General features: G+C 46.1%; 1 protein-coding gene across 1 annotated transcript in view; it reads right to left on the bottom strand.

Annotated features, from left to right (window-relative positions):
- Positions 1 to 2,230: 2,230 nt before the first annotated feature.
- The window catches only part of RET (ret proto-oncogene), a 90,885-nt gene continuing 80,302 nt past the window's right edge, over positions 2,231 to 12,813 (bottom strand). Inside the window, exons 19-20 of the mRNA XM_048506854.1 lie at positions 6,173 to 6,320; positions 2,231 to 4,350 (exon numbers count right to left, since the gene is read on the bottom strand). Coding sequence (XP_048362811.1) covers positions 4,193 to 4,350; positions 6,173 to 6,320 — 306 coding nt within the window. The 3' untranslated portion in view covers positions 2,231 to 4,192. The remainder of the gene's footprint in view (positions 4,351 to 6,172; positions 6,321 to 12,813) is intronic.

The raw sequence follows: 12,813 nt of genomic DNA, 5'->3' as shown, positions 1-12,813 counted from the left end.
CGGGAGCTTTCTGGAATGGTGCGTGCTCAGGGGATAGCCCAGTTGAGACTCAGAAGACATGGGCAACGCTGGAGTTTCAGAATGGTAGGTAGTGCTGTGACTTTACCTGGGCTGGACGTGGAAGATACTATTAAGCACCTGAGCTCCTATTCTTGGACTGAAGAACCTAAACTCTTATTCAGCTTCAGTTCCTTTTAACATCAATATGCTTCACTAATGATCTATGACTATGATCATTCGCTAGTGCAGAAAATTCAGAATGTGCCTTAGTTTTTCAACATTTATTTATTGATTGATTGATTGATTTATTGATTGATTGATTGTTTGGACTTTTATACCGCCCCATCCCCGAGGGGCTCTGGGCGGTGTACAACATAAAATATCATTATAAACAAGTTACTAAAACCTTTAAAACAGCGATAACAGTAATAAAAGGCGTCCGGCCAACCCCATTTTTAAAATCCTCCCCAGGAGAGGGGGATGGCGAGTCCCATTAGATGATAGGCCCAGATGTAAAGAGCCAACTTGGGGGGGGGGGGCACCATTTCAGCGGCTGGTCCCTCCAAAGGCCTATTCAACAGGTCCAGTAAAAAAAATCAGTTTATACGCGATAGCATTCTATTACCTTGTTTTTCTTTGATGATCCATATTACTTGATGCTTCGCATTATTTCTTCTTTTATTTTTTTTTGTACCTCTGCATGCGTGTGAGCATTTCTATATTCCTGATCGGAGGTTTTATACTAACGTTGTAATCAACTCCCCACCTGCGGAACATTCAACCGCTTTAATGGACTTGGTTCTTGCATGGTTTGGTTCTTTCTTCTTGCAGCCTGCATTATCATCATTTTGAGGGCCGTCTAGTATGTGGATGAACGAACGGTTATGGTCAAAGATTGACTCAGAAGTAAATAGAGTAACAGAAGTACAGAATGCGCCCACAGATATTTATGGCATCACCAGCAAGTTCTGGTGGTTTAGCTGAACTATTTCACATCAATCAGGTTTGAAGGGGTAAAGGTGTTACGCCAACATTGTGTGCATATTACCAGAAAGTCTGCCCTTACCTTTGCTTCGCAGCTCCTGCAAATTTAAACTGATTATTGTAAAGCTGAATTATGTAATGCACCCTATACGGGGGCTGCCTCAGAAACTTAAATTGGTCCAAACGCAGTGATTACTGTTTTTTTGGTGCCTTCCAAGATGGATCTGTATCTATTTGCCTTTGTTCCCAGGTGCAGTTCAAAGGTCTGGTTCTTATTTTAAGGCCAATAGTCCCTCTAAGCATTTCCGGTTGCTGCACAGAAGTCTTCGGGGCTTTCCACACTACAGAAGGGAGCTAAGGTCGACTCGGTTCCCTTCAGTGGAGGGCGATTCCAGGCTGTCCGCACAGCAACTTACTTGGCCCCCTGGAACCGAGCTAAGTGGGCGGGATCATCTTGGTGCCTGTCTTGCTCCTCGATCGTGATTGGAGCTTGTGTTACCACGGGAAATGGGAGCGCTGGTTTTTTTTACAGTTTTTACAGTTTACAGTTACATGCGCTTTCTGCCCGCCACGACTCTCTTGTTCTGCGCATGCCACAAAAGCGGCTCCTGATTGGTTGAATGGATGAGGTGTCGTTTCGATGCGTCCGCACTTCGAAGCTTCGAAGCGGTATCGACCTTGTCCTGGCAGAAAAGTGTAGTTCATAACTGCGACAAGGATGTCGCAGTTCTGAGGGGGGGGGGGGAACTGAGACAAAACAATGTTGAGCTCGGTGGCAGTGGGGAACCTAGGTAGAAACCAGGTAGAAACCAGTACAACTCTGTCAGTGCGGAAAGCCCCTTCCAGTGTTGTGTGGAACTGAACTGCCTGGGAGAGTTTCCCCCTTTTTACTCGACACTGGTTTGGTGGTCACATGGCCGCACGGCTTACGAGGAACCTCATTTAAGGTCCTGAAAGGTTTGGGACCAGCTTTTGACTTGTGTAGATCATGGGCAGAAGGAACAAAGCAAAGGTAGAAGCAACATAGGGTGTGACAGTGATGTTTAGAAGGATACGACTGGCCAGTTACTCAGAATAACCAGCACACCTGATCTCAAAGCTCCCAGAGGACCACATATCATTTGACCCTCTGGCCAGCACACAGAACGAATCCTGACCCGACCCATTCAGGTGCCAGTGATACCCACAGTTGCCCTGAGTCCACGCATATCGTTCCTCTCCAGAAAAGAATGAACTGGCACATCTATTCCATTTACATTTTTTTATTATAATTTGAGATGATTGCTTGTTACAATACACTCAAGGCTGTTTCACATCTCTGTAGGCAGTTATATGAAGGTTTTCTTCTTCTTTTGTAAACACAGTATCTAGAGTAGTAGTTAGCTTATAGAAAGAAAGTTTTGCCCTGCTCCCTTTTAGTCTGAGCAGGGGTTTGCTTTCAACCCATTTTTTTTTAATCCTAACGAGGTGTCCGGACCTCTTGCATGAAGAGAACGGTTACAGCGTTTGGCAATCTGACTCATGGATTTCTGGAATAATGGAAACAAGGAACGGAGGACACACAGAACCACACAACAGAAACCGAAGAGGCAGAAGCAATACTTTGGTATAATCTTTGACTATGCTAGAGTCCCCCAAAAAGAACACTGGGTGACCGTTCTGGCATTCTTTAGAAAAAACACGTTTTATTTTTTAAATCCTCCTCTCTTTTTGACATCATGAAATGACCAATACAATGCAGTCATGTGATTCCCGGTCTGTGAATCATCTCGTAAAAGCTCCGTAAGAGACCGTCTTCCAAAACACCACATCAAAGTTGAACAACATATCCTTTATTAGCTTTACTCTTTTTTAAAAAAAAAATATTCCAGACACATTTTCTGTACTTGTGGAGAAATGTGAGCACATTAAAAAAAAAAAAAGGAACAGAGACTTAACAATAGTGAATGAAAAGTTTGTATGCGGATGATTTGCAAGAGAAAATGATTCAGAGTTGTGTCAATTGCATGTTTTCCAGACGCTGGCACAAATGAAACGCTGCTGCCTGTTTTAACCAATTGGGAATCACCCTCGGGATCACATGCTTCCTACTATAGACTTTCTTCCCTTTCATGTTAACCAAGGATAATGATGCAGATTGGAATGGGCTTCAGATCTGGGGATACAGGAAACCCAATTTAACCTTAAATGTGGTTAATACTACTGTCAATAAGCTACAATTAAGGATGGCGAGGAAAGACACGGAGGGAAATTGGCTGTAAGGAAACGTGCTTTCTCGAGGCTGATTCTCAGCTCGTCCATCACATTTTAGCAGCAGACAGCTTTACGCGACGTATGATAGAAATTAAGAATTTGAGCTGAGAAGATGAAAACCCACTGGTCGCAACCCCATACCAGCTCCCTTCATTTTAGCTCATTTCGAAACATCCTGAGGAGATTCTGAGACATCTCGAAAACAAACGCAAATGAAAATAAAACTTATCAAGACTCTAATACAGCATATCTGGTATCAAAGTTTTCCATTGTGCTAAATGTTAGAACAGATTAACCCTGGTTTGAAAACAAAAAACCCTCTTTTCGTATTCAGAGCAATATATTTTTCTACAGGTTCCCACAATTTCTAATGTCAACTCTCAACACCAACCTGAATCGCTCTTGTTAACTACCAACAACACGGTAACATTGAAATCTAGAGCAAACTCAGGGATTTTTTTTTGGAGCAAATTGTTCCCACTGTATAATTTGTGCTTCATGCTTCGCTCAATTTGGTCTTTTCCTTCGCATCGACCACCAAAGCAGCAGTTCGTCAAGCGACAACAGGGTTTCCTTCCCCACTCCCTTTCCGGCAGCTCAAGTCCTGGGCTGTTGCCCGAAACACCGTAAGTGTGAAGTCCATTGGCCACAAGTAATGCACAGGTACCAAACTGGACAACCCAGAGACTGGCATGAGCCCAAAAAACACTGGGACTGTAACGTGACCCAGTTTGATATGCTTTTAACAGGGGAGAGAGTCAACAATAGTATTCATCACGACAAAAAGGGGTAGGGGAAGCCGTGGTAGGAACTACCGAAAATTAGGGGAACGGTTCCCCGTTGGAGGAACTCCTGTTGCCGTAACCAGTTATTATACAAAGAATGTGCCAAGGAGAAAGCCACTTTGGAGATCTACTCCCCCTCCTGAGTCCATTTACCTTTCACCAAGACACTGTTAACTATCAAACTTGTCCATAAATTTTGCCGCTGAGGGTGAAACCATCCAGTTAGCATATACACTATCATTTGCATATCTTGAAAACACAGACATAGGCCCATCGCATCTCGTGAGTGGAACGGGGCTCTCTTCAGGCCAGTTCGGGTATGACATGCCTAAAAATGAAAACAGATAATTTTTTCTGCACTGAAGAACCAAAACTTCACGTGCAGACAGTAAGGCCCTTGGCAAAACTCCCTTCAACGATGGCGAGCCAAATTTGCAAAAATGGGACGCATCCCCCCCACTTCCCCCAGAAAACAGACACGAAAACCATGTTTTGAAGGCACTGAAAAGAGCAAAGGAGGCAACGCGGGTCCAAAACAGAACGGAGAGAAAAAAAAAAAATAAAGTGCTCTTCGGAGATATCCCTGGTCAAGCTAAACACACCTGTGCCTGATAAGTCTTTGGATGTTTTGATGGGGATACAATGGCAAGTTGGTTATGGCGGTGGAATATTCCTGTGATAATAAAGTGCTCAAAACAGTAATAGGCCTATGGGGTCCTGAACACTGAAAACAACAGGACTGTATGTATAAAAGTGGTTGTTTTCTGCGATTGCGGGGCTCGGGAACAGTTTCCCTTCGGCCTCCTGACTTCTGTACAGCCCAGCTCCTGTTTGGCCATCTTCCCAAATGGCTCAGTTGTTTCTGTTTTGTTAGGGGAGGGGGAAATGAAAGACTGCTCATCGGCAAGAGCTGCTTCGAGGCTCTCAGAACTAAAAGCCCGATTCAAGCATCTCTTTTGAAACCGGAACCTAATAGTGATAGCCCAAGGTTCATTCAAATAACTCCTCAACTTCTAGCCCAGCGTTATATATATTTTTTAAAAAAGACTATTAATTTGCAAACCCATATATATGAACCTGTTTTGACAATATGGGCTTCAAAATTAAGCCAATTAATCAGTACCTAGATATTGATTTTTTTAAAAAATGGGGCGAAGGCCAGGAGAGGGGGAACTCCGCAGGTGGAATCAAAATAAATTCCAAGAGTAAAAATGGCATGTATTTGATTCTGAGGTTGAAACAAAAAAAAGTAGGAGTTTTGGCAAGAACCGTCTTTACTGTCCATCTCACCACCACAATATTCAAGCACATTCGTTTTAAAGACACTTACGACAACATTTAAAACATGGCTTAGATGCTGACATTGTCATGAGAAACCAAAAGAAAAGCATGTGAAAACAGCAGAGATTGTCCTGTCGTGGTCCTTGCCTCCCGGAGAACCATCCAGCTTCCCTCCCTCTGCTCCGACTTCCCTATATTATAAGCTCTCTCTCTACTTCTTTAACCCCTCTCTTAAATTCCGATGCTTACTAAAAAGCCACAGCTGACTGGAAACGTAAAATTTATACAGAGGACAGCTGAGATTCAGGAATCCACCCAAATAAAAACGAGAAGGCCGAGCAATGGATTCCAACAGTGAAATATGTGGGAAAACCCCAAACGCCGAATGGATATTGTTAATTAAAGAAAAAACGTTTACTGCCGAAAAATTCGAGATGCGAAATATAAGCCTTCCCACCCCGTAGATTACACAAAAGTATAGTCTGAATTGAAAAATCTGCTAGCATTTTTGTTTTAATTCCCCCTGAGAATACCTTCCTGATTTTGGGTTTTGTTTAAAAAAACCGTACAGCGTATATCTAGCAACGTTGCCTGTTTTCACATCCTTTCGAAATTTCGTTCTTAAACACAGCTGCAAAAACGGCTAAAGGAAGAACCCAATGCAGAGTCGGACAGCGACAAAGGAAACGAACTAACGGACGGACAAACAAACAAACAAAAGGCCCTGCCAAGCAAATTTCGGTTGGTTTCATTCAGACAAAGAACACTCTAAAGGGTGTTACAGAAAGTGTGAGGACAGTGCAGAAGAAAATCACTTTGGGGGGTGTGTGCGCGTGGCTAGAATCGAGTAAAGGCATGTGAAATTCTACCATAGAGTTTGTTTTCAATCCATGTGGAAGGGAGGGTTCGAGGGAGGGGAGCATTATTACAATCCACGAGGGGAGTCTCCTCTTCTGAGAGCCCGTCATCGTAAAGCAAGGAGTCCGAGGGGGTGGAAGCTGCAAGATCCAAATAGTCCTGAGCAGATAAAAAGAAGCACAAGATTAGGGCTGGTCAGTTCTTTGGGAGGGTTCCCAACCTCCAGGCGGGCCCTGGCGATGTCCTGGAATACAACTAATCTCCAAACAACAGTGGCCCGTTTTGCACAGGCAACTCAAAACGGGTTAAATCAAGGGTGTCAAACTTGCGACCCTCCAGATGTTCATGAACTACAATTCCCATCAGTCCCTCCCAACATGAGCATTGGCTATATTGGCAAGGGCTGATGGGAATTGTAGTTCATGAACATCTGGAGGGTCGCGAGTTTGACACCTGTGGGTTAAATGAACCGGAGTTCCCTGCGGTGCTGTTTGCACGGTGGGTGCAGGGATCGTCTGGGATTGCTGAAATCCTGGCATCAGGATGTGGCCCGGGTCGCACAGGAAACGCTGTGTTTCCTTGCGAACCACACACTTGAGAATTTCCCCCACCCGAGACTCTCTCACACACACTTACCGGTACAAAATGGCTGCCTAGAGCAGTGATAGAGAACCTTCTTGAGATTGAGTGCCCAAACTGCAACCCAAAACCCACTTATTTATCGCAAAGTGCCAACATGGCAATTTAACCTGAATGCTGCGGTTTAAGTTTAGAAAAAACGGTTGGCTCCGAGGCATGTGTTATTCAGGAGTAAGCTTGGTGGTAGTTGGTGGCTTTGCTTTGAAGCAACCGTGCAACTCTTCCAACAGGTGACTCACGACCTTAGGAAGGTTTACTCAGAAGCAAGCCCCATAGCCAGCAACCGAGCTTACTCCCAGGTAAAGGATCGTACTTTAGTTCTTCACATGAAAATCAGTGGGGTTTAACAGCGCTTAACAGTGTTACCTACACTGCTTCCCCAAAACTAGGTCTTAGGTTTAATGCTAATAATCGAGCCCAGCGACCCAGGCCGGCCTAGATGTGTGTGTGTGGGGGGGGGACTCTGTATGCACGTGCCCACAGAAAGGGCTCTGAGTGCCACCTCTGGCACCCGTGCCATAGGTTCGCCACCACTGGCCTAGAGAACCCACCATAATGGTGGACGTAAGGGGTGTGTGTGTGTATGTGTGTGTGGGGGGGGGAGTAGAATGAAACCCGGGTTAAAGGGGGAAAGGTCACTAATTTAGCGACTTTCATTTAACCCAGGTTCAGCCAAATGTAATGGGTCAGAAGCATTTGGGGGGTGAGTTCTGTGGAAACCTCTCCCCTGAAACACTTTTTTTTCGCACCCCTGAACCCGTTACATTTGGCCTGTGCAGAACCACCCTGAGATCAGCTCCTCTAAGAGAGACTGGCTGCTTTGGAGGGGCAACTCTATGTTATTACAGCCTGCTTGTTTTATTTAACACATTTATCAGCCACTTTTCTTCCTTATGGAGTTCAAGGCAGCTTCTAAACTTAGGTTAAAAAAAACCCACAAAATAAATGGGAAACACAAAACCCCAAAATTTAACACCACAACTCTTGAAGGCCCTCACCCCATCCCAAATCCCGGCTTGGAGTTGCCAGTCCTTTATGTCGCTACAGTTGGCTAGAGTGTCTACGCTTATTTCTCACCCCTCAAACCAAACAACTAAAAGGCTCACAGCGGCGCAGATGAGATCAGCAGCAGCTCCTGCTTCCTGCGAGTGTGGTATCCTTGGTGACGCGTTCATTTGGAGTAACACTAGCCACGCTCCCGCAGACATATGCCCAATTACTGCTCCCCACGAAACCTGCTCCTTGCCAGTGAGTTAACACAGTAGGTCTGGCAGGCAGACTTGGAAAGCCTCTCTCTCTCTCTCTCTCTCTCTCTCTCTCTCTCTCTCTCACACACACACACACACACACACACACACACACACTCCCCCTTTCCCGAATCTTGTGCCTCTTCCCGGGTAGCGGGAGGCTATTGAGTAAGATGATCAGCCAAGTACAGAAGCCCCCCAGAGTAATTCATGCCCTGACATCTGTCACTCTGTCTCAGGAGGTCTGGATTTCCGTGATGATTCTGGCCGACAATTCAGGCAGAAAGCCTGCCGAAGTCTGAAAGAGCCCCGCTAGGGCTGCCAACTTCCAGGCGGTGGCTGGAGATCTCCTGGGATTGCAACCAATCTCCAGCCGACAGAGATCAATTCACCTGGAGAAAATGGTTGATTGATTGATTGATTGATTGATTGATTGATTGATTGATTATTTCGATTTTTTTACCGCCCTATCCCTGAGGGGCTCCGGGCGGTGTACAACAAAATTAATACAATAAATTAGGGCAAACCATACAAATAGAACAACAGCAGCCCATAAAACTCCAACATTAAAACATACTAAGTTTCATTAAGAAGGTGGACTCTGGGGCACTATACCCTGCTGAGATTCCCTCCCCCCCCAAAAAAAACCCCCTGCCCTCTTCAAATTCAATGATGTAATCTCTACTCTCCATTGACCCTGCGAACCCCAAGCACGCCAGGCCTTATAGTTGAGTATCTTTCCCTCTTACAAAATCGGACGCAGCGCAGAGCTTACGCCCTCGCTCGCTTTAATGGGATGCCATCCACCAGAAAACACCAAACTCAGAAAAGAGTCTGCCCTCGGGATTCAGGAGCTACTGAAACAGCACAACTTATTTTATTCTCCTGCTCCTGTGCCTTTCCCCACTTACCTAAAGCCCCGCGCTACTTCAGGAGAGTAGCGCGTGTCCCCCGGCACTCCCCATGAGAAGGGGCAGAGACAGCGCAGCCGCCCCGACGCTGCCGCTGTCGCGCCCCCTCAGCACGCGGCATCCCTGGCGCTCTTGCAAAGGGCGCCTCTGGATGACCCCGCACAGAGCATGGGGTCGTGGGGACGCCCGGGCGCGCGCCAGGGATGCCGTGCGCTGAGAGCAGCACGCGGCATAGGGGGGATTGATGAGAGTGGGGAAATGCCCGTTCTTAACCCTTATTTTTGCTCTGACAACCGACTCCTCCGTTGCAGCTTTGATGTCCTCTTTATTCAATAGCCCTTCTGCAGATCGGTGCGAGAGGGCAGCTAGTTTCCCACGGGGTGCTATAAACCTTCACGACGTTAAGAATGAGTGCTAATTTTAGGTATTGTAAAATATGTGCATATTTATATAATTTTGTTTTCTATTTTGTTTTCTATTACCTTTTTAATGTTAATCAGTTGTGTCTCCTTTTAATTATTATAATGGATTATATTTGTAATGCCAATAAAGGTATATGTATATATGTACCATTTAACCTCTAGCAATTTCCAGATGGCAACCCTAAAATAGCTAGTCAGTTCCTCTGGAGAGCCAACAACAGGGCATAGAGGTCTTCCCCCATGTAGTAAACAACAACAATGTTGATGATGATGATGATTGATGATGATGATGATGATGTTGTCCTGGCACTAGAGTTGTGAATTCCAGATGGTAGCTGGAAATATCCCCCTGCTGATCTCCAGGTGACAGAGATAAGTGAACCTGCAGAAAATGACTGCTTTGTAAGGTGGATTTCTTGGTCCCTGTTCTCCCCAAATCCCACGTTCCTCAGGCTCCAACCCCCCCCCCCCCCAAATCTCTAAGTCAGGTCTGAATCTCTCTCTGGATGACTGGATGAAGCAGGTACGATGCACAAAAAAAAAAAGAAATCAGAATAATTTGGCATTAACATGAAAGACTGAAGAAAACATTTCTGACTCTGGCTATAAAGCAAACATCCCCTTTCCATTGATGGTACCAAAAAATAAGGCCCATTTAATTATCCAGATTAGGTTTTTAAACACCCCAAATGGCACATTTTCTAGGCTGATACCATTTTGGATTCTTTAAAACGACCCGGGGAAAAAAATCCAGGTTACTAATTCTGTAAGTGCCTCGTCTTTTATGCCAACTAGGGATAAAGAAGGCATTTTAAAAAGCCCGTTTCAGAAATATTTCCTTCCATTTTATGTGTGAATGCCGGCTGATATGGTCATTTCCTAATTAACGTATATTGTCTATTGAACTAAGGCATCTCTAGAGTGTAAACTCTCTGTGCCCATTTTCCCTTAAATTGCTCTTCGTGCTGTAGTAAATGGAGAAATAGACTGTGTGGGTTTATATGAACAACTGAGATGTCACCAAACCCACAGAAGGGAAACAGACAGCCTGTCTGTGATGGAGCGAGTGGCAAGCATAGCAATTGCATTTTTTGTTTGTGTGTGTGATTTTAACATAAGAACATAAGAACAAGCCAGCTGGATCAGACCAGAGTCCATCTAGTCCAGCTCTCTGCTACTCGCAGTGGCCCACCAGGTGCCTTTGGGAGCTCACAGGCAGGAGGTGAAAGCAATGGCCTTCTGCGGCTGTTGCTCCCGAGCACCTGGACTGTTAAGGCATTTGCAATCTCAGATCAAAGAGGATCAAGATTGGTAGCCATAGATCAACTTCTCCTCCATAAATCTGTCCAAGCCCTTTTTAAAGCTATCCAGGTTAGTGGCCATCACCACCTCCTGTGGCAGCATATTCCAAACACCAATCACACGTTGCATGAAGAAGTGTTTCCTTTTATTAGTCCGAATTCTTCCCCCCAGCATTTTCAATGGATGCCCCCTGGTTCTAGTATTGTGAGAAAGAGAGAGAAATTTCTCTCTGTCAACATTTTCTACCCCATGCATAATTTTATAGACTTCAATCATATCCCCCTCAGACGTCTCCTCTCCAAACTAAAGAGTCCCAAACGCTGCAGCCTCTCCTCATAGGGAAGGTGCTCCAGTCCCTCAATCATCCTTGTTGCCCTTCTCTGCACTTTTTCTATCCTTTTTGAGATGTGGCGACCAGAACTGAACACAGTACTCCAAGTGCAGTCACACCACGGCTTTATATAAGAGCATGACAATCCTGGCAGTTTTATTATCAACTCCTTTCCTAATTATCCCCAGCATAGAGTTTGCCTTTTTCACAGCTGCCATGCATTGAGTTGACATTCCCATGGAACTATCAACTAAGACGCCCAAATCCCTTTCCTGGTCTGTGACTGATAGCACTGACCCCTGTAGCGTGTATACCCAGGATACATACCCAGGAATGAGCTCAATGTGTGAGTCAAGAAGGTTTGTAAAAACTAGGATTGGCGATTGCCCACCACACCACAGCCCCGCATACCATGGCCCCGAACACAAAGTATTCGGATCGGCTTGTATTGCCATTTGGGATTCGGCAGCATTTGAGGATCAGTTAAACAATCCCCACGTGCCGTCGCTTCCCAGGGGAGGGGTGGGGGGGGGGTGGTGGACTCTTTTGTTTGTTGTTTTCTGTCTTTAAACATCGAACTGCTGATAAAGACAGAACAAATGACATTCAGAGGTGGTTTGCCATTGCCTGCCTCTTGCATAGCAACCCTAGACTTTCCCTGGTGTTCTCCTATCCAAGTATTAGCCAAGAGTGACCCTCCCTAGCTTCCAAGATCTGACAAGACAAAGCTCGCTTGAGGCATGCAGGTCAGGCGGATGTGGTTAAGAGCAGATGGACTCTAATCTGGAGAACCGGGTTTGATTCCCCACTCCTCCACATGAAGCCTGCTGGGTGACCTTGAACAAGTCACCGTTTTCTCAAAACTCTCTCAGCCCCACCAACATCACAAGGTGTCTGTTGTGGGAAGAGGAAGGGAAAGGAGCTTGTAGATCACTGGACACAGTGTGTAACACACTTCTCTCTGTGGGCGTTTTCCCACTTACCTTCTGCCCCGTGCTACTGTAGGCAAGTAGCGCGGGGTCCCCCGGAACTCCCCATTACAGGGGCGGTGACAACGCAGCCGCCCCGATGCTGCTGCTGTCGCGCCCCCTCAGTGCGAGTCATTCCTGGCGCTCTTCCAAACGGCGCCTTTTGATGACCCCGCGCAGAGCGCAGGGCCGTGGGGAAGCCTGGGCGCGCGCCAGAAATGACACGCGCTGAGAGCAGCATGCGGCATACGGGGGGTCGTGGCAAGTGGGGAAACGCCCTGGGATACACCTCTGAAGATGCCAGCCACAGATGCAGGCAACACGTTAGAACTACCAGACCACGGCCACACAGCCCGGAAAGCCCACCACAACTGGCTTATAAGTCAATTTGAGTTTCCTTACAGGAGAGAAAGGCGAGATATAAATCCAAACTCTTCCTCTTCTTCTTCATCCTTGCATCTTGCTCTTATAGCTGTACTCTCTTTAACCTGAACCGAACATGTGTGAAGCTGCCTTGTACAGACTCAGACCACGGGTCCTTCAAGATCACCACTGTCTGCTCAGATCAGCAGAAGTTCTCCAGAGACCTAGTAAGAAATCTTCCACGTCACCTACCGGTTGGTCCTTTTTAACTGGAGCTCCTGGGGAATTGAACTGGGGTCTCCTGCATGCCCCACAAAATGCTCTACACTGAGCCTTCCCCTTCTCTAACCAGGGGTCTGCAAACCTGCGGCTCTCCAGATGTTCATGAGCTACAATTCCCATCAGCCCCTGCCAGCATGGCCAATTGTAGTCCATGAACATCTGGAGAGCCGCAGGTTGCAGACCCCTG

The sequence above is a fragment of the Sphaerodactylus townsendi genome, linkage group LG08, assembly GCF_021028975.2.
Source record: "Sphaerodactylus townsendi isolate TG3544 linkage group LG08, MPM_Stown_v2.3, whole genome shotgun sequence".
NCBI lineage: Eukaryota > Metazoa > Chordata > Lepidosauria > Squamata > Sphaerodactylidae > Sphaerodactylus > Sphaerodactylus townsendi.
This window is presented reverse-complemented; position numbering and strand designations above follow the sequence as displayed.